General features: G+C 55.6%; 1 protein-coding gene across 2 annotated transcripts; it reads left to right on the forward strand.

Moving 5' to 3' along the window:
• Positions 1–1,163: 1,163 nt before the first annotated feature.
• INCENP (inner centromere protein) lies at positions 1,164–26,460 on the forward strand. Of its 2 annotated transcripts, XM_032415034.1 has the most exons (19): positions 1,164–1,299; positions 4,505–4,655; positions 5,049–5,162; positions 6,083–6,879; positions 12,117–12,168; positions 12,682–12,736; positions 12,821–12,923; positions 14,075–14,126; positions 14,563–14,680; positions 14,752–14,886; positions 15,417–15,428; positions 19,594–19,703; positions 19,778–19,898; positions 20,081–20,203; positions 21,044–21,120; positions 21,311–21,395; positions 21,493–21,585; positions 22,145–22,295; positions 23,829–26,460. In XM_032415034.1, the coding sequence occupies exons 2-19, from the start codon at positions 4,516–4,518 to the stop codon at positions 24,041–24,043; spliced, it is 2,553 nt and encodes an 850-aa protein (XP_032270925.1). In that variant the 5' UTR covers positions 1,164–1,299; positions 4,505–4,515; the 3' UTR covers positions 24,044–26,460. The 2 variants fall into 2 exon arrangements, with proteins under 2 accessions (XP_032270925.1, XP_032270926.1); XM_032415035.1 differs by lacking the exon at positions 15,417–15,428.

A 26,460-nucleotide genomic window follows, 5' to 3' on the forward strand; every position in this document is an offset into this window, starting at 1 on the left:
CTGGCAACCACCACTCTACTTTCCGTGTCTAAGAGTTTGATTGCTTTAGATACCTCTTATAAGCAAAATCATGAAGTATTGGTCTTTTTATGATTGGCTCATTTCACTTGGCACAATGTCCTTAAGATTCACCCATGTTGTAGCAGAGGACAGCATTTTTTTCCTTCAAGGCTGAATAATATCCCAGTGTATGCCTATACCACATTTTCTTTATCCAGTCAGCAATTAATATACATTTGGATTGCCTCCACCTCTTGGCTATTATGAATAATGCTGCAGCAATGAACATTGGTGTACGAATACCTCTTCCAGATTTAATTGCTTTCTTTTACAGGTAACGGCAACCCTGACTCACAGAGTAAAGTGACTGACTAAAGCACTTTCTCAACGGTGGTGATATTGCCATTTGGGGCTGGATAGCTTTTTTGTGGGGAATGGGTGCGGGATCTGTCCCACGCATTATACGGTGTTTAACAGCATGGCTAGCGTCTCCCAGCAGATGCCGTGGCACCACGACCCTCGCCGCCACCCGGCCCCCAAGAAAGCATAATTGTATATTGCCAAATGGGGGGTGGGGCAAAAGTATCCGGGGTTGAGAACCCTGTTCCAAAGAAACAGGCGGGGGCCAGTATAGGTAGGACCCAGGCTGCTGCCCCGCAAGAGATGACAGAGGGCTCTGGAGAAACACAAAGTCTGGCGCGATTTGCAAAGAATTTGCTTTTTAATTCTCAAAAAACGGCAGAGGGCAGATGGATGTCATCCAGTATCGAGAAGAAAGCTAGACTAAGAAACCGCAAAGCGTAAAGCTCCAGCGATAAGCGCGGTTCTGAGGTTTGACCCCGCAGAGGCCCCCCGCACGCCTCCCCGCCCCGCGGGGCTTCGCAGTGCATGCTGGGGCTTGCAGTTCCGGCGTAAGAGGCCCTGCGCGCGCATTCCTCACCCAGCGCGACTTCCTCCCTCGGCCGCCTGCCGCCGCTCCCGGAAGCTGAGCAGGTTAAAGTTTCCCCTCCTCTTAGTCCCGCAGATTGCCAACCCACGTAGCTAATAGGTGGCCGGGCTGGCGCTTTCTCTTACCTGATTGGTCTAGAGTCTTGTAGCGTCCAGACAAACTCGCCGGGGATTGGTCGAATCTTCAGTTTTGAAATTTCGGAGGTTTCGCCGCGCTGCACCGCCCCATTGCTTCTCCGAACCCGTGAGCCCTGGAGACCCGGAGCCGAGGGTTTGGGCCGGCCGGGGGCTCTGCCAGGGAGGCCGCTGGACTTGGATCGGAGCAGCATTTAGGAGACGCGGTGCAGTCGAGTGAGTGCGCGGGGCGGCCGGAGGGGCTGGGGGTGGTGGCGATTCTGTACCCTCCCGCCAACTCCAGACCCGGGGCGTGACACCCCCCCGCTTCGCCCCGCGGCCTGGAAATGGACGGACCACCTCTTCCAAGTGGCGAGGTGACCTGCCTTGGTCCTGGGGCCTGAGATGACTCCTTATCCTCCCCCTAGGTCACCAGATTCCGAAAGAATAATAATCCCCTCCCCGGCCCCCCCCCCCGGGTCGGGTGCCTAGCACCCTGTTTTGTGCTAGGAGGCCCTTTGTTGACCTGGACGTGCATGAAGCGCACAGCAACCCGGGATAATGCCGGATGGCATTTCTGTAGTTAGCCCTTGCTCAACACCTCCCCCACCAGCTAGCAACGTTTTAAATTGACCATTTCCGGAGGCCAGCGCTGCCCCTCATTTTGTCCCTCCCCAAGGACTTTCTCAGTCAGCGGTTCAATTCCATCCCGCCGCCGTGACCTTCCCTGCGGGTGCCCAGAACCAAAACTTGGCGCCCACCTTTCAGAGACTGAAGTCGAGCCTGCGGCATAGCTTGTGGTTACGAGCACAGTTTAAATCCAGGCCCCACCCCTGACTTGCTGGGTGACTTTGACTTGACTTCTCTTTGCCTTGGTTTCCTCATTTGCACACGGGTATCCTTGAGATCCTGGTGAGTGTTAAATGGAACGATGCTCCACCTGAGCATCGAGGCAGGCCTCAGTAAGCGAGAGCAGCTATTTATGATCGCGACCGTCCTTCACTGAGGTGTGGTAGACGGTTAAGTGCCCCACTTCCTACACCTCAAAAAACAGGCATCGCAAAGGAGGCCGGTGGGGCCTCTGGTCTGGTGGGTGGTGTGAGGGAGGTACTGGGAGAGGAAGGTGAGCTCTCTTCTCCCTTGGTGGGATGTTGGGTGCCCTGGGTTTGTGCACACAGGTTCTTAGACCCGCAGAAGAGATTTTTTTGCTGTTCTTTCCCGGAGCCTCTGTGATAACACTGATCCTTTCTTTCTCAGAGTCACCTCTGTTCTAACTTACAGTGACCCTTCTTAAATAGCCAAGCTGAGGTCTCTAAAACAACAACAACAACAACAAAAACTTTTCCAAGGAAGAAGCCTAAATAAACACTTTTTTTTTTGCACTTGGTGAAAGAAGCTCTCACCAACTGTATTTTGAACAAATACTTAAAAAACACACAAAAAAATATAGTAAATTGTTGCTTGCTTTAGCTCTTCAGTGAAGAGCTTTTTTGTTTTGGTTTTGGCTTCCTTAAACAATTTTCTCTTTCCTGGCCTGGAACTGGGGTCCCACACTTTGCCAGGGCTGAGCTCTGGGACAGAGGGTCTGTGGGGAGGGAGGACAGCAGAGGCCATGGCTGTGATTGGCTGGCTTCAGAGCTGTCTCTGCCCAAAGCTTCTGCCGTCCTGCCCAACTGGCCCTACCCTGATTAGTGCTGCTCCTGGCATCTAGGAGGGATGTGTGTATGGCGTGCCCTAACCTGTGTAGAATGGTGTCCCTATGTGTGTGTCTGGGGGGAGAAGTACCTGTATGATGTTTATTTCTAGGTGTAGAACCGACAGATGAATTAATTCAGTCAATAAGTATTCCCTTTATGCCAGGCGCTGTGCCAGGCTCTGGGCTTTCTCCTCTGCAAGCAAGACAGACAAGGGCTTGCCCCGAGGGAGCAAATGTTTAGTGGGCAATGACAGGCAGTAAGTCAACAGATACACAGTTACCCAAGTGCCATGCAGAGAATTGAAATCGATGGATGGGATCGTGGCGGTGGTCAGGTCCTTCCTGAGTTGCTGAGATCCAGGTACAAATAGGAAGTTTCCAGATAGAGGGCAGATCTTGCTTGAGGAACAGAGGCCTGGAAATTAGGCCTCAGGAAGTCTTGTGAAGGTGCAACAGGACCTGGTGTTAAGCTCTATAAGGTGTCGAGGGACCAGTGACTGAGCCCCTCCTTCCAGGAGCTTCCATCTTTTTTTTTAAAGATTTATTTATTTTAGAGAGAGAGAGAGAGAGAGAGAGAGCGTGAGAGCGTGCATGGGGGGAGGGGCAGAGGGAGAGAGAAACTCAAGCAGATTCCCAGCTGAGCGCAGAGCCTGACGTGAGGCTCGATTCTGCGACCTTCAGCTCATGACCCAAGCCGAAACCAAGAGCTGGCCGCTTAACCTACTGTGCCACCCAGGCGCCCCCAACCAGGAGCTTCCATCTTCGGTGGGAGGCTGAGCTCTGCATGGTTCTTGATTTTAGGGGTGTAGATCAGGGTGGTGGGTCACTGCGATGGCATGAGACACGCAGTCTGTTATGATGGCTGATGTCCATCACTCATTCATTCCCTTGTAGGGATATTTACTGAGCTCCTGCTGTGACCCTAATGAACACTTCTTCCTGGCCTGGGGCTTTGATGATGATTTTATAACTGAGCCTTAAGGAGGATACCAGAGTTGCTGGGTTATTTTAGAAATTAAGAGGCATTGGTTTTGTATTTTTTGTATTTTCTTAAAAATAAGACATTGCTTATCCACTCCTCTCATGCTCTCTCCTCCACTTCTAGGGCATTTCAGTTTAAGGGAGAAGGTGGTAGGGGGCTCTTCGGAGAGGAGCATGTCTCTGAACCCCTACTTTTTTACCAACTCCTTTGGAATGCAGAACTGTCTGTTCACTGGCCTTTTGAAGAAGCAGTTGGAGCTGATGTTCTTTGGTCTGATGCCAGGGGCAACTTGTGTGTAGCTCGGGGTGGGTGTGTGTAGCCCTTGCTCACCCACAGGTAGTAAGAGGAGAGCCCGCAGGCCTGTGACTGGGCAGGTAGAGAGGGGTCCTGTGCTGATCCAGGAAAGCGGTTGGCCATGTCTTGTCGTTTGAAGCCCCAGAAAAGGCCATTTGTAAGGACTCTTGCTACCAGAATTGGCTGGGAAGTGTGGACTTAAGGGGACAGTGGGCTGTGGGTAGGGGGGTCGATTGGGAAGGCGTTTGAAGAGCAAGAAGGGTGGGCCCTTCTTTTTGCAAAAATGAGGTTAGTGGATTGGCGTTTGGGACTTTGCACCTGTGGGGGTGGTTGTGAGCAGGAAGGGGCTCTGATTCAGGCACTGGGCCGTTGTGGCTGGGCATGGGCGCTGTGCCCTAGCGGGCTCTTCCCCTGGAGGAGGTCCCAGCCCCTAAGCCTGAACCCTTGTGCCCCTCGTCTGCTTTCACCAGACAGAGCCACCATGGGGTCGACAGCCCCAGGACCCATTCACCTGCTGGAGCTGTGTGACCAGAAGCTCATGGAGTTTATCTGCAATGTGGACAATAAAGACTTGGTGTGGCTCGAAGAGATCGAAGAGGAGGCCGAGCGCATGTTCACCAGGTAAAGGCGGGGAGCATGTTGGCAGGAGGTGCCTTGGGGCACAGCAGCCTCCATCCCTACCTGACCCGCCAGACAGGCTGCCGGGGGTTCCTCCAGAGTGCCCGCTGTGCTGGGGGCTGCCCTAGGATACCGGGAAGAAGGGGAGGTGGTGCTGAGCTGACCCTCAGGATGGGGCTGCAGAGGCTTGCCTGGTAGCCTTGCTCTGCTCTGTGTCTCTGGGAGGAAGCCTTGAATGCCTGGCGGGGGCCTTGCACATGGCCTACAAGAGCTTGGTGCGGGTCATCCCAGCTTGACCTGTCACTGCCAGGAGAGGGGTGGGGCCAGCTGGGTCGGGGGAGTGGGCTGGCGTTTCGGGGGGGCAGCTTCGAACATCACTCTCCTTGTACCAAACAGAGAATTCAGCAAGGAGCCTGAGCTGATGCCCAAAACACCTTCTCAGAAGAACCGACGGAAGAAGAGACGGGTTTCTCATGTTCAGGATGAAAACAGAGACCCCATCCGGAAAAGGTGGGAGGAGGGTCAGCTGGGCAGATGGGCTCTGTGGAGGCTTGGTGCCCGCCAGGAGACGTTGATTCGCAGGTGTTCATGGGGAGCAGAGGCTTAGCAGGAGTAGTGGTGGCTACCATGTGGGCCGTGCTGAGGGGTAAGATGTCCCAGGGAAATAAAGCATGACCCAAGACCCCAAGACCGTGGAGTGCAGAGTGTGTATGTGCCGCGTACGTGCGCACGCGCGCGTGTGCGTGTGTGTGTGTGTGTGTGTGTGTGTTCTGGGCCTTGGAGAATGGGAAGGGTTTCCAGACGTGGGAGAAGAAAGAGAATCCAACCTACTGCTTGGGTGAAAGGAACCAGAGGTATGGACCAGGACTCCCCCTGTTGCTGCGTTTGATAATGCCCATGAAAATGACCATGGGTTGCCGAGGACTGGGGGGAAAGAGGCTGGGTCTTGGGGTCAGGTAGTCCCTAGCTCACACACCCTAGCTCTGTCCCTTCTCGGCTGGGTGTCCTTGGGTTAATTTTCCACCTTTGAGCCTCAGTTTGCTCTAAGGTGAGGAGGATGGTCCCTGCCTCTCAGGGCCATCTTGTGGATTAAGCGACAGCATGAACAGAGCCTCCAGCAAGATGCTTGGTGCAGTGTGATCTCAGTCAGCGGGAGGGTTGTATGAATTTAATCTTCCCAACAGTTCTGTGAGGTCTGGCGCTATCCCACTTTCTAGGTAAGGAGGCTGAGGCTCAGAGAGGAGCAGCCAGGGGTCTCGGCTGGGCGTTGGCCGAGCCTGGACTAGAGCCTTGGTCTTCCACCTCCAAGCCCTCTGATTCATCCTCCATGCAAGCTAGTGGCTCCTGGGAAGATTGGTGCCCCTGCTCGATTTTGGGGTGCCCCTTGCCTTGTTGGGTTGTCTCAGCTTCTGCTCCGCTGCCTCCGGCAGGTTGTCCCGCAGAAAAACCCGGAGCAGCCAGCTGAGCTCCCGGCACCTGCGCAGCAAGGACAAGGTGGAGAAGCTGGCCACGGTGGTGGGGGAGAACGGCTCTGTCCGGCGGATGACCCGCGCCGCGGCCGCAGCCGCGGCGGCCACCGTGGCGTTCGCTGCCCCTTCATCCAGCCCTGAGTCCCCCACAGCACTGACCACGAAGCCTGAAAACAGCCTGGCCGAGGGCCAGCTGGTGCCCGTGGTGAAGATCAGCGTCAGCGAGCGCCAGAGTGCCGAGCAGCACCTCGGCCGGCTCGAGTCCGCCCAGGCTCCCTCTCTGGCTCCGTCCCCTCCAGCCACAGCTCCCGCCTCCCACAGCATCTCGATATCGGAGGAGCAATCAACCCCCAAGAAGCCAGAGGCTGGGAGACTGGAATCTGTTACCGTGAGCTCCCTGACGGCCACACCCCAGGACCCCAAGAGCCAAGGGGTCGGAGCAAGCCGGTCGGCCTCCAAGCTCAGGATCGCGCAGGCTTCCCCAGGCCCGCAGGACCTGTCGGGCTCTCCGGCGTCCCCATGGCAGGAGCGGGTGCTGGCTCCCATCCTGCCGGATAACTGCTCCACGCCCACGGGGACCCGCGTGGACCCGCAGTCAGTGCGGCGCAGCCTGATCGCGCCGTCCTCCCCTGGCCACCAGCCCTCGCTGGCCCAGAAGTACTCCCTGGTGGCCAAACAGGAGAAACCTGTCCGCAGGTCAAGCAGAAGGATTGGCAAGAAAGCCTCTGTCGAGCCGGCTGCCTCCGCCCGCATCATCTGTGAGTCGGGGGTGGGGCTGAGCAGCAGGTGGGGGCACCGTGGAGGGTCCTTGGCCCTCCGCCTCAGCCAGAGGAGCTCTGGGGAGCCATCGAGCAAGGAGCTGTCCCGAGAACTTTCCGCAGCGGTGCGAACGTTCCCTGTCGGTGCTGTGCCCGACCGTAGCCACCGCCAGCCCCGTGTGGCTGTTGAGCCCTCAGAAAGCGGCTAGTTGAGGAGCTGAATTTTTAGTTTTATTACATTTTACCTAATTTAGATTTAAACTAGTGGCTGCCGTACTAGAGAGCGCAAATCTAGTCCAACCCTCTTATTTTACAAATGAGGAAACTGAGGTCCGGGGAGGTTGGCCACAGTGAGTAATGACCATGTTGAGGCTCAAACCAGATCTTTTACCCAGGGCCAGCGCGTTCCACTTTCTTCCCACAGAGGCTCACGTGGACTGACCACGTTTGTAGGCTGCCTCCTGGGAGCGCAACTGCTGGTCCGGAGATACTGAGGGGGAGAGATGGGGATGCTCACCGCGGTAGGCGCGTTCTGGAGGGACAGAGGACTCAGCCATTTACCGGCCCTGTGACCTTGAGCAGGTTACAGAGACTTCTTCGTGGGCCTCACCTGTTAACGTTAGCCATGTTTTTATTTTAAGATTTATTTATTTATTTGAGAGAGAGTGTGCGCAGTGGGGAGGGGCTGAGAGAGAAGGAGAGAGAGTCTTCAGCAGATTCTGTGCTGAGTCTGGAGCCCAACGCAGGGCACATCCCGACCTGAGCCGAAACCAAGAGTCGGCTTAACCTTACCCGACTGCACCACTCAGGTGCCTCTGACATTAGCCATTTTTATCATCATCTGGTCCCAGCTCAGGGGACCTTTGTTTCGGTGGGAGCAGCTGTCTGTTACGAGCTACAGAGGAGGATAGGCAGCTGTAAGAATCAGGGCTGGCTGCCTGGAGGAGGTGGGGTCTGAGATGGGAGGGTTTTGAAGGATGCCCGGGGAAAGAATGTGGGGAAAGGTATCCCTAACAGAGGGAACGGCCTGAATGAAGACCCAGAGGAATAACATGGCAAGTAATGGGGTGTCTTGTGCTCATATGCCACACAAGGGGCTTGGGCTTGACCCCACTGATGCGGAGGGTGTGGTCCCTTGATGGTTGTTGAAAGGTCTCTGGCACTGTGTGAAAAATGGCCAAAAGGAAGGGAGCGAAGGAGGCAGGGAGACCAGGAAAGAGGCTGCTGCCAGGGTCCAGCCAGAGGACGGCGAAGCAGTGGACTGATGGAGAAGAAGGGCCAGGTTTTAAGTGAACGTGTCTTAAGATTGGGGTCAACTTCTGCCTGGCGTTTCCAGATATATGAAACACTAGGTTCTCATTTGGCCCTTGCACCAACACTCTTAGAATTCCCCTACTTTATAGAGGAGGAACTTGAAGCTTATGGTGGCCACCAAATCTATAAAATTGGGAAACGGTCTTGAGCCCCATGTTTCAGCCTTTCTGGGATGGCGGGCTGCTTGCTGAGGAGGCCTTGTGGAGAGCCCCGGAATGGGGTTCAGTCTGGCAGGTAAAGGCACCTCACCTTGCCAGGTCTCTTCCCCACCTGGGGAAGGACTTGGGCAGGACTTGCTCCGGGTCATGGGGCCTAAGGACATGCAGTCCGGGCGCCTGGCACACTGTCCATTTTTGGATTCTCAGAATGGCTGAGATATGTCTGACTTGCCTTGATGGTTCCCTCAGGCTTGACTCTGACCCTTGGAAGGGGTCTGATGGAGCAGGTGAGCCTGGAGCTCCAGAGGGAGGGTAGGGGAGAGACTCCAGACGAGTCTGTCTCGCTCTGAGCGCAGGGCTCGTCCACCTTGAGGTGGAAGGAAGAGGGAAAGGAGGGAGAGAGTAAAACATGGAGCCTTGGTGACCTTGGGCACACCCTTCTCAGGACCTCAGTTTTCCCATCCGTTAAATGGTGGTAACACCTGCCTTGAATGTGGACCCCATCTTAATGCTAGGGTAGGGTACCAGCTCAGTCAGTCTTAAACCATAAGACCCAAGGCCTGTGTTCCTGAAGCTCAGTCTGGGTGTGGCCAGGCTTACCCTGAACTGAATTGGGCTGCAAGGGTATGGAACAGTGAGGGAGAGAGGCTTCCTGGAGGCCTTTCTGACGCCCAGGCTCTGGGGCCTGGCTGGCCAGGCAACTTGGAGTGGGGGGGAGGGGCGGAGAGGGTGTCTTAGTTTGGGTTTCCCCAGAAGCAGCCTTGATGTCAGGATTTGAGGGCAACTTGTTAATTTTGGAGGTGCAGGAAACACCTGCAGCGGGGTCGTGGGGAAGTGACACAGGGAAGGCCTGCCAGTGAAGGGGCCTGGTGCTTCGGGGGGGCCTCTGGAAGTCAGGTGGAGCACTGAGGCAAGGGGCTGCCGGGCGGGGGGCATTCATCCCCTGCGCTCCTGGCCTGGTGCACGTTGGCCAGAGGGAGCCATTGGGCAAAGAAATGGTACAGCAGTTGGCAGGCAAGTGGCCTCTGACGTGGTTAGGCGGAAGCTGCTTCGGGGTGTCTGGAGGGTCCTGCTCTTTGGGCCAGGCTCCTCCTTGGGGTCCCCCAGCCACCTCTCCATTGGGGAACAGCCCATCCGTCCCTCTGCCAGGACTGTCGCCATCTCCCTGCCACCACACCAGGCCTGAGGCCCGAATGGCGTGGAGATGGCCCTTAACATTCCAGAGGAGTCCTTGTGCTGGTGGAAGAGTTGTGCTGTCACGTGGCCTCTCCTCATCCCTCTGCTCCCCCAGCGAGCACCGACTGAGCTGGGATGGGAGACGAGGGGAGCCACTCTGGCTACTGGCCCCCCGCAGGTGGGAGCAGGCCCCACCCATGACTGCAAGCGGGCTCTGCCCCAGGCCCCACTACACCCCCGGAAGCAGCGTCCTGCTGCTTTTCTCTCTGTGCTTCAGTTTGCTGCTCCAGCCCTTTGTTCTTCTTCCCGCCTTCCCTTCGCCCATGGGCACTGCCTGGCCTTACCCCGGCTGCCTCTCAGCTTCACCTCAGAAAAGCCTGCCCTTTCCTGCCTCACGGCCTTCGCAGGTGCTGTTCCTTCTGCCTAGACCAGCAGCTCTCAACTTTCGGTCTAAGCACCTGCTTCCAGTCTTAAAAATTATGGAGGACCCCAAAGAGCTTCAGCTTATGAGGGTTCTGTCCATTGATAGTTACTGTATTAGAAACTAAAACTGAGGGATTTAAAATGTTTCATTTTATTTAATATTTTATTCTCTGTAGTCAAATTAATTACTGTGATATTAAAGATTAAGAATATTATTTAATACTTTGATATAAAAAAACCAAGCCCATTACTTATTAATGTTAGCTTTTTGTTTTTGTTTTTTTTTTGAATAAAATAAACAACTCTTTTCCAAAACAAAACTGTAATGAGGAGACTGGCACACTTCTACATCTTGCAGATCTTTTGAATGTGTGACTCTAAGGAAGGCAGCTGGATTCTGTACTCCATCTGTTACCTTATGTTGTTTGGGTTAAAGCATATGAAGAAAAGTTGGCCTCACACAGATACGTAGTTGGAAAAGAGAGGAGTACTTTAAAAGACTTCCCAGATAATTGCGCACACTCATTTTTTTTTTTTTTCAGATAATCTGTGCGTGGCTTCTTAGAGGCTCAGTGCAGTGTGGAATCGGAAACCATCCTTGATCCCACCTTGGTCTGTCTGTCACTGTGAATGGAACTTTTAGCCATGTGTGATTTTGTAGCCTCGTGCGTTGATCATTTGGAAAGTACTATGTTACTGAGTTATGTGTGTCTTCCAAATGTCGACACCCTTCATCATCTGTTTTTTTAAAAGGAGCACATTTGTCTTCTGATCTCATCAGAAGAATCTTTAGGTATTGGGAAGCTATGAAGCTCATGGTAGTGTGTACATATTTTTCAAAATTCTGTTTTTGGCCTCTTTTGGGGGGCCTCATTTTTTTAACTATTGGCAACAAATATTATTTATTGTTTTATGTTAAGTGACAGACTCACTTCATTTTTTAAGAAAACGTCTGCCAGCTATCCAAGATTGAATAGCCATGGTTTGCCAGTTGCCTTTTCAATTAAAAATAGTTCCATGAGAAAGAGTGGCTAGTTGAGCTGGGTACTCAAACATGGGCGCTTTCCAGAGACGTGGGTGTGCAGCAGAGGGCGCTGCGCAGACTTCCCACCCTCCCATACAGAGGATTTGGAAGATACGTACTTAAGTTTAGATTTGGTAAAATTCATAGTTTTTACTCCTTCATCGAGGACATTCTTAAGTGAAACTGGACATGTCTGTGCTGAGCGTGGCGTACAGTGGGCTTCACGACCTCCGTCTGGCACTCAGCCTCCAGCCGTCTCACCTGGCGTTGCTTTTGAACTTTCAGGGCAAATCCCAGCACAGCAAAAAGGGAAAATTATGTTTTTGTGTTGCCATCGAAACAGGACTCCACAGATCCCACCTGGAAGGATCTTGGGCACTTGACTTCCAGGAGTCTGAGAGTATGCTCTGGGAACCACTGGCCCGGACATCCTTCTCCCTGCCAACCCTGCCCCTTTGTGACCTTCTTGTCCTTCACGTTTCAGCCTCTAGACCAGCTCAGTTCCTGTCCGCCTTACGGTCTTTCAAAATCCTCTGCTCTTTCCTGTCATCACACATACCACATGTCTCTCACAGGATTATTTGACGGTTATATAGACCAGATTGTGGCTTTGTCTGTTTTGCTCACCATTGGGTCCCCAGGGCCTGGTACATAGTAGGCCCTCAAAGAATAATTGTTGAATGAATAAGCTGCTTTGTGTTGGGCCCCATGCTGCATGTTGGGAGCCTGGAATTAGACATTCCCAAGACACTCCCAGCCCGGTGAAGGAGCCAAGACGTGCCCTCAGATGGGCAGGTTGCCAGCTAGGGAGTAGTGGGAGATGTAAAACCAACAGCTCTACTGAGGGTGCTAGGAGCAGAGAGAATGTACTCAGGGCCTCTCCACCCAGTGAAGGGAGGGGTCTCTGGGGTGGAGAGGGCCTGGGTCTAGTGAAGGGAGGGGTCTCAGGTGGAGAGGGTCTGTGGTTAGTGAGAAGGGTCTCTGGGGTGGAGAGGGCCTGGGTCTAGTGAAGGGAGGTCTCTGAGGTGGAGAGGGTCTGGCTGCAGGTGAAGAGTGGCCAAGCCCCAACCAGCACCTGGGCCTTTTGGAGCGGCACCTGGCCAGTTTCTGAGGCATCATTCGTTCGTTTGTTTTTCCCGCAGGTCACAGTTACCTGGAGAGGCTCCTGAATGTGGAGGTGCCCCAGAAAGTTGGGTGAGTTCAGTTCCAGGACTTGGGGACCTTTCCAGGGCTGGGCAGGGCACATGGATTCTGTGCAGGTGAGCCCCAGGCCTGGAAGCATTTCCTGTACCCGAGCTTTCCCTCCTGGTGGGGACCGCCAACCGCTGCAGCCTCACCCCATTCTAACCAGGCAGCAGATAACACAGGTGTCAGCCCTGGCCTGGCCGTGAGTCTTCTAAGGCTTACCCTGGGGTGTGGGCTCCATGGGTCGTCAAATCCACAGGGCCTGCTGGCCCTTCGGTGAATCGAGAGCCGGCCTCACCAGAGACAAGAGACAGTGGCTCATCGGGGCATGCGGGGTTGGGGTGCAGCCGGGAAAGGGCTGACATCCCGAATCAGGCCCCTGGCTCTGGCTGCCGTCCTGGCCTGCCTGGCACTGTGGGTTTGTGACCCAGGCCAGGGCGTTTGATGGGTGGGGGAGGGGCTCCTGTGAAGAGGACTCAGGCCGGCTGAACGGGTCCCACATGCCTCTTGGTCCGCTTTCAGCCCTGAGCAGAAGCCCAGCGAGAAGGCTGAGCCTGTGGAGGCGGCTGAGCCAGAGGTAAGGCGAGCGGGCCAGGGAGAGGAGGTCTCAAGGGCCTGGGAGTCCCGGGTGAGACCCCAGAGCCTTGGTTCCTCCCCCCAGGTCCCCAAGAACGTGCCCCGCAGTGCCACCAAGATCACCATTAGCACACCTGGCTCGCGGCCTGTGGCTGGTGGCCAGGAAACGCCCTCTGAAGGGCAGCAAGGTGAGTCTTTCTGCCTGGCCATGGACAGAGACCAGGGCCCTGCTGGCCTTGGTGGCCTTGGCCTGACTTCCTGTCTGGGGAGAGGGAAGCCCGTATCCTGGGCTGTTGGCCAGAGGTAAATGACACCCAGGGGTGGTCGATCCCCTTTGGGTTTGCAGGGTTCATCGCCCAGCTTTCGGCTGGAGCTGCTGCCAAGCACCATGTGAATGGTCATGGCTGGTCGGTGTGTGAAGCTGGAGGAGGGCGGGGGGCCTGAATTGGGGCATTGACTGCGAATGTGCCAGGTCAGAGACTTGAGCCCCTCTCCTGGGGGCAGTGGGAGGAGCTCTGCGCTGGGGTGTGAGCACTTGGCCTTGTTATGTCTCTGCCACCGGCTCACTTCTCACCTTTGTGGGTCTCCCTGCGTGAAGAGGACAGGAGAGCTATGGGCTCTGGCTCCCCCCTGGCTGCCGGGGGCGTCCCAGGGCCTGGCTCACGTCTTCTCAGCGGGAAGAGCATGATAGCCGTGAGGTCTTTGAACATGGCTTCCCCGCTTCATGTTCAAAGGGGGTCAGGGACAAGGGCCACGCCAGCCCCGTAGCCCACGGGCGAGCTGCGAGGTCCCTTTGGAGGAGAGTGTTAAACGGGAGGGGGAGATTGGTGCTTTCCCTGAGCAGTGAAACAAAATGTCCTGACCCCACACCCCACGTGGGGACCCTGCATGGGAGCCCTTCCCTCCTCCTATCATGCCGGCCCCAGCTGATAGGCCTGGAGGAGTGGGGTTTCGAAGCTGGGTGAAGGGTCTGTTAGTTTGCAGTTTCCATAGGCTTCTGCTCCTGAAAGGTACTCACCCCCCTGGGTCTCAGTGTTAAGAGGTGGACGAGCCATGGTTGGGGTCACCTCAGTAGCATTGTCCTGCCGTTCTTGTCACAGGCTCCAGGCATGGGGGTGAGGGGTCCATGGGCTGGGCATAGCATGCTAGGCTCCAGATGTCCCCAGATTTCTCAAGGCCAGTCGGTGCTGAGGCTGATGGCTTCTGCCACTGACCACCCTGGGGTCTGCCAGGAAGGGAGCCTTGCCCCTGCCACGGCTGCTGCTGGGAGTGGGGGGGGTGGGGTGGCTGGCCCCTCCAAGCTGTCCCTGCCACCTCACCAAAATCGCTGTCTTCACAGAGCCCAAGACTGACCAAGCAGATGGCCCCAGGGAGCCACCCCAGAGTGTCAGGTTTGCATCTGGGCAGGGCCGTGCAGGCAACTCTTGTGAGGGGCCCAGAGGGGCCTGAACCTTGAGTCCTTTTTCGGGGAGGGTGGGCATGTGGTCGGGGGCCTCCGCTTCCTCTCGACAGGGGTGGGCCCTAGTACTCTGGCTGACTGAAGGAGCTGGTTCACTGCTATGAGACAAACCTGGTTTGGGAGTGGGTGACCAGATCCTAGACCCCGTCCTCTGCATCCTCCTGGCTGTGTGACCTAGGACAGGTCACTTCCCTTCTCTGGGCAGCAGAGGGGTGGTCAGGGAGACCCCACCTCACCAGTGCTTTTTAGTCTGGAACCCTCTGCTGCGCTCACTTTTGTTCATCGGGTGACCTTTTATGGGGTGGGGCTGGGGCCCCGGGGCGGGCCCTGGGCTCAGCCCTGTGATGGCTTTCGCCCCGCTACGGCAGGAGGAAGCGCAGCTACAGGCAGGCCGTGAGTGAGCTGGACGAGGGGCAGCAGCTGGAGGAGGAGGAGCTGCAGGCCCCCAGGAGCAAGACCCCTTCCCCGCCCTGTCCGGCCAGCAAGGTGAGTGGGCATCTGCCGTCCCTCGGTGCCCTGCCCCGCGCCTGAGTCCTTACCGTGGTCCTCATCCACAGGTGGTGCGGCCCCTCCGGACCTTCCTGCACACTGTGCAGAGGAACCAGATGCTCATGACCCCAACCTCGGCGTCCCGCAGCAGTGTCATGAAATCCTTCATCAAGCGCAACACTCCCCTGCGCGTGGACCCTAAGGTGAGGGAGCCCGTACCCCTGGCCAAGCTTGGCTAGAGCCGTCCTGCCTGTCCCCTCGGCTGCTGGGAGTAGCGTGGATCTAGGCCAAGGCAGCTGCGACCTGGCCTGGTGAAGGGCCAGCTCCATCCTCTGTGGCCCCGGGCTGCCTCAACATTTGAGGACTGTCCTGGCTCCTTGGGCCTCTGCACTGCGGCTTAGAGGCTCGGCCGGCTCAGCGTGACGCCTGGGCCTCGGGCGCTGAGCTGGGAAGCAGTAGAAATGGCGTAGCTGGCCGCTGCCGTGACGTCTGTCCCCACGCTCCCCACGCCCCCTGCGGGGCCTTGAGTAGTTAGGGTGAGGGACACACGTGGACGCTGTGCTCGCTGGGGATGGGGGCTGGTAAGATGGGAGGAGGTGGGGGGGGGAGCGCTGATGAGAGGCTGCGGGGCCCCAAGCTGATGCTAGCATGGCCAGGAGGGTGGCCTGCTTTCAGGGCGTCCCCCAGCCTGGCAGTAACTCCTGGCTCTTTCCTTGTCTCCTCTCCCCCACAGTGCAGCTTCGTTGTAAGTAAAGCCTTTTCCTGCCCCGGTAACCTAGCTGCCCCTCGCACTCACTTGCTTAGCCCTGCTCCTGCAAACCCACCAGCGCCCGTAGAAGCACTAACATGGGAAGTGGAGGGGTGCGGCCGAGGGGGTGGGGGAGCCCGAGGCGCTGGGTGACCGCCTGGAGACGCCCAGCCCTTCCGGGCGTCCTCCCCCTGCAGGGCCTGCCCTCTCTGCCCTTGCCTCTGCTCCCTGGAGGACGAGCGTTGATCTCAGAGCCTCCTGAAGGCTGAGGAGGCAGAGGGGGTGCGGCCTGCGGCCGTTTACGGGGCCACAGCTTGAATTTCCCCACAACACCTCCCTCCCCGCTCCCCAGCACTGGGCTCCTCCCACACAGGGTCCGGGGGTTGTGGGGGGGGCGCTGCGAAGAGAACAGAGAAGTTGTCTCTGATCCCCAGACCACTGAGCTCAAGCAGGTCGCAGACGGGAGCTACTGCCGTGAGGGGCGGGGCAGTGGGGGGACACCGGGGCTGAAGGCTGGGTCTTGTGGGCGTAGCACTGGAACCGTCAACAGCGGCCTCTGAAGAGAAGGCCGCCGAAGCTGTTCTCTTCTCAGGTACCTCAGAGCTGAGCCGGGCCTTGGGCCCTGAGGAAGGAGCCCCAGATAGCCGGGATCGGCTCAGCCTGGGGTCTTGGCTTCCTGGGGTCTCCTTTGTTCCCACTGGCGCTTTGTAGGGCCTCCTACTAGGAGGGCTTCTGCCTCTGGCTGAGGGCCTGGGGCTTGGCGGGTCACGGGGCTTCTCAGCAGCTAGACAGGTGGGCCCTGAACTTCCCTGTCCTGCAAGGAGGCTGGTCCCCTCGTTGAACGAGGCGACGGCATGCCTTCCATTGCACAGGCACGCAGGCTGTGTGGCCTTCCTCACCTACTTGTGTGCCAGGCCCCTGCTGGGCACCTGGGCCCACGGCAGTGAGCCAGACTTGGACTTGCTCCTCCTACAGAGAACTCCCGTGGCCCACACGGACGGCCTGGAACCTGACAGGCCTCGGGGGGATGACCGAGAGGTCCAGAGAGCTGCCCTTTCCTGCTCTGGGGAGCCCAGATCCCTCACCGGGCATCTGGGGGTGGTGGGCCAGTTCTCAGTTAGGAGACAGGGGGCCTAAGTGGGTCACAGGGACCTCGAGCCCTTGGACTAGTTGCCTAACCTTCGGCTGAGTTTCCTTTGGCCACAAAAGGAGATCGAGGTCGCTTCATAGAAATGGATGAGCCAGAGTCCTGTGTTCCAAGCACCCAGCACAGGGCTTGGTATGAAGTGGTTTTTAGTAAAAGGCAGAGAGACTGCTCAGTTGAGGCCCCTGGAGGCAGAAGGAGCCCAGCAAGCTTTTGGTTTTCTCACCTGCTGCCTTGGCCCCGATGGTGGCCTCTGGGGAGCAGGGACAACCCAGCCCACCTCGGAGGCTTGGGGGCAGAGGGCGCACATGGATTCTATGACTCGGACAACTCTTGCTTTCTTCTATAAAATTCACAACGCTCAGGATAGTTTCCCTGACCTGGGTTGGGAAATTTTAGCACTCAAACTCCGGGACTAAAACCGGTTTTGCTGAGCCCTATGGGAAGCAGGAGTCTGGTCGGCACTTGGGGCAGGAAGAGAGGGTGTTGGGCGCTCCAGGTGCCACTGGAGCTTTGCCTCCCAGGTGCTTTCCTCACCGAAGGGCGGGGGGTGGGAATCGACTTCTGCTTGGGTGACCTTCTTGAACCTGCAGAGTTACGCCTTTTAGCAAATGTGGAGTAAACACTATTGCTAAGAAATTCTGTTTCAGTGTTGCGTTCTTTCCTCTCCACCGTGGGTGGTGACGACCCCCTGCCAGCAGTGGGCCTTCCTGCGTGTCTGGAAGTCCTTCGGACTCTGTTCATTTCTCTTCAGTAGCTTTTTCTGTCTGTTTGGATCAGATACATTTTATTGACTTATCTTCATGTTTACTGACATCTGCCTGTCTTTCCCATTCTGCTCTTGGACCTAGGCACTGAATTTTTTTATCTCTGTTACTATATTTTGAGCTCTAAAATTTCCAATTTGCTCTTTTCTAGATCTCCTCTTTGCTGAGATTTTCTTTTTTGCCAATTGTCTTAATGTGATTACTGTCGGAACATTTTTATGATAACAGCTGTGACGTCTTTGTCAGATAAGTCTAACGTCTGTCATCTTGGTGGTGGTGGCTGCTGATTGCCTTCACCTGGGAGCTGAGATTTTCCTGGTTCTTTGTGTGCTCAGGAACTGTGGATTATATCCTGGCCATTTTGAATATCACGTTAGGGGGCTGCGTGTTTAAATCTTACAGAGAATGTTGGTATTCTGCTCTGCCAGCGACCCACCGGGTTTGGTTCAGGCTGCAGGTGCCACCCTGCCTTCTGTGGGGTGTGGTTCCGATGTTCAGATTTCAAAGCCTCTGCCGTGCTCTTTGGATCTGTCCTGGGTGTGCTGGTCGGTGGGCAGGATAGGATCTGGCAGGTGGTCTGTGAGTTTAATTCTCCGAAGTTTGTGGTGTAGTATTTAGGGTCAGATCTGTGCATCTGCAGCCTGCGCTGCACCTTGGCATTCACAGACAACCTCACAGTGTTGTTTTCTCCCTCCATCCTGTACGTTTCCCTTCTCTGGGGTTCCCCCTCTCCGTCCTCCAGCCAGGAAGCTGGGGCTTTAGTTACCCTGCTCTGCTGTGTGCTTCCATGGCCGCATCCAGGGTCACCTGGTGTGGGGTACACAGAGAAGACCAAAAGCCTTGTCACAACCTTCTGGGATCACAGCTCTGCTGTGTGGAGGGGAAGCTTCTCCCCCCTCAGAGTTTTGACTCTGCACGTTCCTGTAACTGCCGCTGTTCCCACTGCCACAGGGCTCCTTGTGGCCTGGGGCATGAGAGGAGGAAGAAAAGGACAACCAGAATCGGGGTTTCTGCATACTCTGAGCATTAGACGTTCCCTTTCCACTCCCTGAGTCAGAACGAGAGGGCCTTTCCCAGATTCTGTGTGCACCCCACAGGTCCCTTTGGGGTTTCAGACCTCATTGAGTTTAGACTAGAGGAAAAATAATGGTAAACTTCCTGCAGTTCAGTGATGCTTCAAAGCGTGATCTTCCCCCTCTGCCTGCTCACATAGGCCTCACATAGCTGCTCCGTGCAGTCGGGTTTTATAGGCACATTCAGTGCGAGAGGCTGCGTGGAGTGTGTCTACCCTCAACCAGGAGAAACCCTTCTCTGCATCTTTAGGGTTATATTACCTTGGGGCCAGATTTCTAGGTGGGAAATCTGCAGTCAAGGTCAGAGGCCAAGGGGAAATGGATAGTCACTCATGCAGGGAGAGGGGCCTATGGGTGGCCGAGCCCAGAGGTGAGAGTCTGATGGGAGCCAGGAGAGGGGGATAGAGGGGGCAGCTCTGGTCCATGCCCTTAGCCATCAGGGGGCAAGTACCAGTCTTGTCCTTGGCCAGGGAGGGCTCGGAGCCCCCACCTATGCCCCCTGGTTGTCCACTGCTATGCCTCTGGGGCCTTCTGGGCATGTGGAGGAGGAGGGGCCCAGCATTGATCTGCTGAACAACCAACTAGTACTTTAAAAAAGTTGTAAAAATCGTCATGTACCTGTATCACAGGGAGTTTGGAAAATACGCCATCCTTAATATATCTCCCCAGCTTGTGGTAATCTGTGTTAGCACTTGGCCGTATTTCATTTTTTTTTAAATATTGAGAAACACGAAAGAGTGTGTGTGTGTGTGTGTGTGTGTGTACACATAGTATAAACAGAGCATGGTTCTAATCTAATGGTTAGATCTAATAGATGAACACTTATGTACCCACCACCCCCTGTGTAGAACATTAACCCCAACTTCTACAGCTGTCTCTCCCTTCCCGGTCTCATCCTTCCATCTCTTCCCAAGTGCACTTTAACATAGTTCTAATCAGAACATTTATCCAATTTTGAGCCTGATTTTTGTGCTGCTGTGACTTGGCAGGGTTCAGTCAAAGGCACTTGGGAGGCCTTACGGTCCCCGACCCCCAGGCCTCAATCTGGGGAGGGAGGCATGTTTGGGGGTGACTCTGCCTCTCAAGCAGTCTGGCCGGGGCCCGGGGGCCTCCCCCCGCTGCACCAGGGCCTTGCTCACCCCCCCCACCCCCTCCCGCCCCCCCCACCCCCGCCCCAGGAGAAGGAGCGGCAGCGCCTAGAGAACCTGCGGCGGAAGGAGGAGGCCGAGCTGCTCCGCAGGCAGAAGGTAGAGGAAGACAAGCGGCGGCGGCTGGAGGAGGTGAAGCTGTAAGTGCTCTGGCTCCTGGCCCCGGCCCGGCCCGGCCTCGGCTCGGCTCCCCATGACTGCCCTGTGCCCGCAGGAAGCGTGAGGAGCGCCTCCGCAAGGTGCTGCAGGCCCGGGAGCGGGTAGAGCAGATGAAGGAGGAGAAGAAGAAGCAGATCGAGCAGAAGTTTGCTCAGATCGACGAGAAGACTGAGAAGGTGCGAGCCTCGGGCTGGTGGGCTGTACCCTGGTGGGCCCCAAGCAGGTCAGACTCGGGGGCCCATGGCTTCTGGGCGCCTCTCCCCTGGGCCATGGGGAACAAGCCGGGTTTGCAGGGGCAGGGGGTGCAGAGTTCTGGGCCCATTCTGCGGGGCTGAGTGAGGAGGGGTGTGCTCTGCAGGCCAAGGAGGAGCGGCTGGCTGAGGAGAAAGCCAAGAAGAAGGCAGCAGCCAGGAAGATGGAGGAGGTGGAGGCGCGCCGGAAGCAGGAAGAGGAGGCCCGGCGGCTCAGGCGGCTCCAACAGGTACGAGGACAGGTGCGCCGGGGGCCTCGGGCATCGGGAAGGGTGCGGAAGGCTGGGCCGTGCCACTGCGCACACCCCACTCTGTTGGGTCGGTCTTGGTGGCTCTTGTGGCTCCAAGCCCGGAAGAGGTTCCACAAATGCCTTGGAGACGTGGACGGTGACGGCGACTGGCCTCCCGCGTCCTGTGGAGGTGACGGTTCGAGGGTTAAGAGTATAGACTCCGGAGCCTGACTTCCAGTCTCAGCTCTGCCGCTTGGCAGCTGTGTGACCCTGAGCGGGTCACCCGACTTGGCTGGGCGTCCGTTCCTTCAGGTACCAGGTATCTGCTTGATAGGGTTGGTGTGAGGGCTGAACGTTTTGCCTCGAAGAGTAGGGGTTTGCTTCTTCCTGGGAACTGTCAGGCTTAGGACAGTAGCGAACACAGATCTGTCACTAGGGGGTTATAGATCCCAATAACTGAAGTTTAGTTAGTATTTGCCCGCGCCTGACGCTGCTCGCAGTATGTCCGCTGTGTGAACTCCGCAGCTTTGTGAGGTTGTAGGTATTCCTGTTGTTCCCGCTTTATCAGTGAGGAAACCGGGGCCAGAGAGCTTAAGCCACTGGGCCAGGGTCACACAGCCGGAGAGTCTGGCTCCAGCGTCAACCCTTAAGTCCTGGCTCTGCTGCTGAATGAAAAGCAGTTGTCGTGGTGATTCTCGTGGAGCTTTGCCCGCGGTGTCCCCGCTGGGAGGGGAGCAGGCTGTCGGGCCGGGCTGTCCCCGCTCCTTCCCGGACCTCCGCCTCTCACGTTGCCAGCCCAATGCTGGCCGGAGGCCCCCGACCTTGCTGTCTGTTCACCAGGACGAGGAAGAGCGGCGGCACCAAGAGCTGCTGCAGAAGAAGAAGGAGGAGGAGCAGGAGCGGCTCCGGGCTGAGAGGTGAGGGGCCCGCGCCCCAGCCGGCCAGTGTGGCGTCCTGGCGTCCTGCCGCCACTTCCCTGGGGCCGTGGGCAAGGGAGGCGGCTCCCCCCCCTCACCTGGGGGTGTGCGAAAGGACGGGCTCTTCTCTGGTCGGGGACTGGGCCAGGGCGCGGCTTCCTGCCCTGACAGGCCCTTGCGGGGTCCGCAGGGAGCTGCAGGAGAGGGAGCGGGAGAAGGCCCTGCGGCTACACAAGGAGCGGCTGCAGAGGGACCTGGAGGAGAAGAAGAAGAAGGTAAAGGGGAGCGGCCGGGGCTCCCCTGGGGGCTGCCTCGCTGCTGGGGGGGGGGGGCCCACACGCACGGTCTCTAACGCCCCCCGCTGGCCCCCAGGAGGAGCAGCAGCGCCTGGCCGAGGAGCAGCAGAGGAGAGCCAGGGAGGCGGCGGCCGCCAGCAAAGGCCTGACTGCGACCCCGGACGCGCAGGTGAGGCCCCCCCCGCAGTCCCCCGTCCCCCGGCTCTGGTTCGTCCCTTCCCAGTAGCTGGAGGTGCGGACCGTGTCCTAGGACCACAGGAAATAGGAAGGATGCGGTGGGCCCAACGGTTTTTACCATTTTTGGTATGCATGTTTTCTTACTCTTAAAAGTAGAATTTGTTGTTAAAAAAGAAGAACAAGAAGAAGAAACTAAACTTTTTAAAAGAGTATAAAGTGAAAGAAAGGCACCCTTACAGGAAAACTCCAAGTCTGGTGTCTTTCTATAGTTTGCACACATAAACCTCTACATGGGGTTCCCAGGGGAGTATCCTGGGCTGTTGGAAAGGGGACACGCTGACCAGAAAGAACGTTTGCAAAACACTTCAGCTTGAAAAAGGAAGATACAGTCATGTATGTGGTGTGACTTTTTTAAGTTAAAAAGCGAACCCCTGAACCCTTTTTAGTCCCCATGAAATGAGGGGTGCTGCCTAGAGCCCCAGCACTCCTTAGCGGTGAGAGATGCAGGAATGCGGGGAAGGGGAGCTGACGGCCATGTTTGTCTTCTCCAGTCTCCAGCTTGTACCTCCTATCAGATGACGCCACAGGGCCACAGGGCCCCCCCCAAGATCAACCCAGATAACTACGGGATGGATCTGAATAGCGATGACTCCACCGATGACGAGGCCCATCCCCGGAAGCCCATCCCCAGCTGGGCCAGAGGTAAGCAGGGCCCAGAGTTCCCTGGGAGACCTGGGTCCTCACTTGTGACATCTGGGACCTAGAGGTAGCGGCTCGGCAGCTGTGGGTGTCGGGAGGCCATTGTACCCACGGGCTGGCAGATTGAAGCATTGGCCCAACAAGCCTGTGTCGGGCCTTGGGATGTGCCCAGGGAGGGGTGGGCACTCTATGGCCAGTGGGCTCATCTGAGGACCAGATCGACAGTGTTGGGCACCTGTGTTCTCAACAAATGAGTTAAATTATGGCTGGCTGCCGGCAGGCATGGTGCTGGGTGTTCTAGCTCGGGCTCTAGGCCCCTCCTTGGAGCCCCACCCCATGGGCCAGCTGAGAGTTGGACCCAAATAAGCCGCTTAGGGTAGGAATAGTGCCAAGAGTGGTAACAGATTTTAGACAGCACCCCAAGAGCTGGAGCTGGGGGTTCCAGGCAGCTGGGGAAGGCCCAAGGCAGGGGCACTTGAGCAGGATTTGACCCCAGAGTTTACAAGCCCCAGTGTCTAAACAGGAGTGTGGGTGAGGGTGACCAGGCCACCGCCGACCAGGGCGCAGGGCCTACTGGGAAAGGGGTGGGGCCCGTGCATACAGTGGGCACTTTATAGAGTGTGCTGAGCTGGGGGTCAGGGTGGGATGCAGTCTCACTCTCCAGAGAGAAGGGCCCAGAGCCCTGTCGGGGGTCAGCTCTCTACAGAAGACAACTTGCTTCGGTGTCACCTCATTTGAACTCCATGTTAGCCAGAATCTGATTTAGTCTCCCTAACTTCTGACATCAGGTCATTTGGGAGGTGGCAGCAGGCAGGGGTGAGCATGGCCGAGGAGCCAGATGGCTGGCAGAGCCACCTAATGGTGGTTGACCTTCGCCAGCTTACTTAAACTGGCTCAGTTTTCTCATCTGTGAATTGAGGGCGATACCAGCTGAGGAGGGTTATTTAGGATGAAGTGAGTTAGTGTTTGTAAGTGGCGGGCACATTTTCCACCTCCTGACCCCTCAGGGTCCTCCTAAAGCCTTGTTGACAGGGCTGTGTGCCACCCACAGCCTTGGCCCAGGGGCCCCCTCGGTAAGCACCCTGCGCCACGGGACCTGGGGGCTGGGGAGAGAAGCAGCCGAGCATAGCAGTCAAGGACGGCAATGTATGCTTACGTTCTGGAGCTAGACTGGTCTCCAGACCCCAGCTCCCCCAGTCACTAGCCATGTGCCTCTGGGCACGTCTCACCATTATAAAACGGGGAGAATAAAGGAGCTGCTTCCTTGGTGGTTGGGATAACAAGGCCAGGCAGTGAGGGCCCCACCCAGGGCCCGGCTTACGCGAGCGCCTGAGGACCCGTGTTCAGGCAGAGCTGCCGGAGGATGGCAGTGGGAAGAGTCAGGAGGAGCATTTCTAGGGAAGAGGGCTCTGAGAGAGGAGCTCGTGTGGCAGAGGTGGGGGCATGCTGGGGTGGAGAGGCTGATAAGGGGCCGGGGGATGGGGAGGCTCATGAGGAGCCCCAAGGCAGTAACCTGACCCTCCGTGTCCCCCACAGGCACTCAGCTAAGCCAGGCCATCATCCACCAGTACTACCACCCCCCGAACCTGCTCGAGCTCTTTGGAACCATTCTCCCACTGGACTTGGAGGACATCTTCAAGAAGAGCAAGCCCCGCTACCACAAGCGCACCAGCTCTGCTGTCTGGAACTCGCCGCCCCTGCTGGGCGCCAGGGTTCCCAGCAGCCTGGCCTACAGCCTGAAGAAGTACTGAGGCCCCCAGGCCTTCTCAGCAGGCTCAGCCCCTGTGTGTGTCTGTCTGTCCGCCCCTCTGGTGCCATCCTGCCTGGTGTTCTGTCTCTGGGGCTTTGCCATGTGTATATAAATGTCCTCTGTGTGCTGCAGGTAGAACGTGGCCCAGGCCTTTTTGGAGGCTGCACTCGGTGGGTGGTTGGGGGAGAACCAGCCCAGCCCCACCTGGCCTGCAGACAGCACTCTGTAAATAGATTGTTATAATTCAGCAGAATTTTAGCCTCTAGTGTTCGAGAGCTAGATTAATAAAGTCTGTTCCTTCAAGCCTGCTGTGGGTATTGTGGAGATGGGGGGGCCTTGGCAGAATGCCCTGGACCCTGGCCCTGCAGCCACGTGTCTCAGGCCACTGATGGGCGGGGGGGACCAAGGGTCTTTGCCTTTTCCTGGGGTGTACTTCTAGGTCACCTGGGTCCCACATCAAGATGCTGATGCAGTGGGTGATTCTGATCCTGTCCTTGAGCAGTGCTAAGACACAGGTCAGTTACTTGCACGATGGGGCAGGTGAAGCTACTTTCTGATTTTCTGGAGAGCTCCCTGTTTGTAAAGGGGGGCTTGTTCGGTGGGAAAGACATGGGGTTGAGATCAGGAGGACTGGGCTCTTGACCCAGGTGTGCCACCTAGGACTGTTCCTCAGCCCCTGGGCTCCGCCCTTACCACACGGATGGTCAAAGGACCTGACAAGGTGTGCACGCAGCTAAAGCAGGAGCTCTGATTAGAAAGCTGTCTCCTGAAACCACGTCCGGTTCGGTGCTTGCAAGCAGTTGAGATGTTTCTCCAACAAATCCAGGCAGCTGCTCGTTAAATGCTTAGTGTCAAGAACGTAGTGGCTCTGGGGCTGTCCCTTAGCTGCAGCGGCCAGCTCCTTCTCATCTGCGGCCCCACCCCTAGAACAGGGCTTGGCGAACTGTGGCCTCGGGGGCCAAATGAAACCTCAGTCAGTTTTTGTAACAAATACCTGTTTTCTCCGGCTGCTCCGCTGAGGGCAGAGTTAAGTATTTGCAGCAGAGGCCTTATGGCCCACAAAGCTGAAGATACGGTGACCCTTTACAGAAAGTTTGCTGACCCCTGCTTTAGGACAAAAATAAAGGCTAAATTCAAGAGTGCTTGAAAAATGAGGACATAGTGAACACACACAACAGACTGAAGTTTAGAGGAATCCACCCATTAAAAAAAAAAATTTGATGGTTCCTTCACATATGGTACACAATTCAAATTGGTTCCATATGCTCTTGGACTAGAAACTTCTGTGGAGTCCATTGGCGAGGGTGTCTTTACCTAGAATTGATCAGTTTTTTTTCTTTTATGGACTGTACTTTTTTCGTGTCACGTCTAAGTCATCTTTGTCTAGCCCCAGTTTTCAAAGCTTTCCCCTTATGTTTTCTTCTAACTGTTTTATAGTTTTACAAATATTACATTTAGGTTTATGATCTACTTTGAGTTAGTTTTTTTTAAAGTGTGAGGTTTCTGTTTTTGGTTTATTTGGTTTTGGGGGGCAATATGTCCAGTTGTTCCAGGACCATTTTGTTGAAAAGACTGTTGTTTGTTTCCCACTGAATTTCTTTTGCATCTTTGTCAAGAATCAATTAGCCCTATTTGTATGGGTCAATGTCTGGACTTTGTATTCTCTTCCATTGATCTGTGAGTCTCTCCTGTTACCAATACTACATTGTCAAAGTTACTGTATCTTGTATCCATCTTAAAAATCTGTTCGTATGATTCCTCTAGTTTTATTCTTCCTTTTCAGAATTATTTTGACTTTTCCATCAATTTTGCCTCTCCATCTAAATTTGAGGCTGAGCTTATTTATACAAAAATGTTGCTGGGATTTTGATTGGAATTACATTAAATCTATAGATAAGTTTGGGGAGAACTCACATATGATGGTGAGTCTTCTAAACCGTCATATGACTTATCTCTCCATTTATTTGCATCTCTGGCTTCTGCCATCAGCATTTCATAGTCTCAGCATCCAGATCCTGTACAAGTTTTGTTGGACTTACAGCTAAGTATTTTATTTTCTTGGAGTTACTGTAAATGGTATTGTTTTTCTAATTTTGGTTCCCAGTTGTTCACTGCTGATATATAGAAATACAATTGATTTTTGTGTGTTGACCTTGTATCTTGTGATGCAACTAAAGCAGTGTGTAGAGGGGCATTTATAGTACTAAATGTCTGTGTTAGATGAAAGGTGTTGAATCAGTGACTTCAGCTTCCACTTTAAGAAATTACAAAAAGAAGAGCGAATAAAAGTATAAGCAGAAGAAGGGAAATAACAAAGGTAGAGCAGAAATCTATGACATTGGAGAGAGAAAAATAATAGAGAAAATTTAACTAAACCAAAAGCTGAGTCTTTGAGAAGCTCAAAAAAAAAAAAAAAAT

The sequence above is a fragment of the Phoca vitulina genome, unplaced genomic scaffold (assembly GCF_004348235.1).
Source record: "Phoca vitulina isolate PV1807 unplaced genomic scaffold, GSC_HSeal_1.0 scaffold16, whole genome shotgun sequence".
Taxonomy (NCBI): Eukaryota; Metazoa; Chordata; class Mammalia; order Carnivora; family Phocidae; genus Phoca; species Phoca vitulina.

Bases quoted from the DNA above. Each gene is read 5' to 3' on its own strand.
- INCENP (XM_032415034.1), top strand. From the start codon at position 4,516: ATGGGGTCGACAGCCCCAGGACCCATTCACCTGCTGGAGCTGTGTGAC. The intron at 5,163-6,082 runs GTGGGAGGAGGG...TGCCTCCGGCAG, and splicing joins AGAGACCCCATCCGGAAAAG to GTTGTCCCGCAGAAAAACCC. The intron at 22,296-23,828 runs GTAAGCAGGGCC...TGTCCCCCACAG, and splicing joins CATCCCCAGCTGGGCCAGAG to GCACTCAGCTAAGCCAGGCC.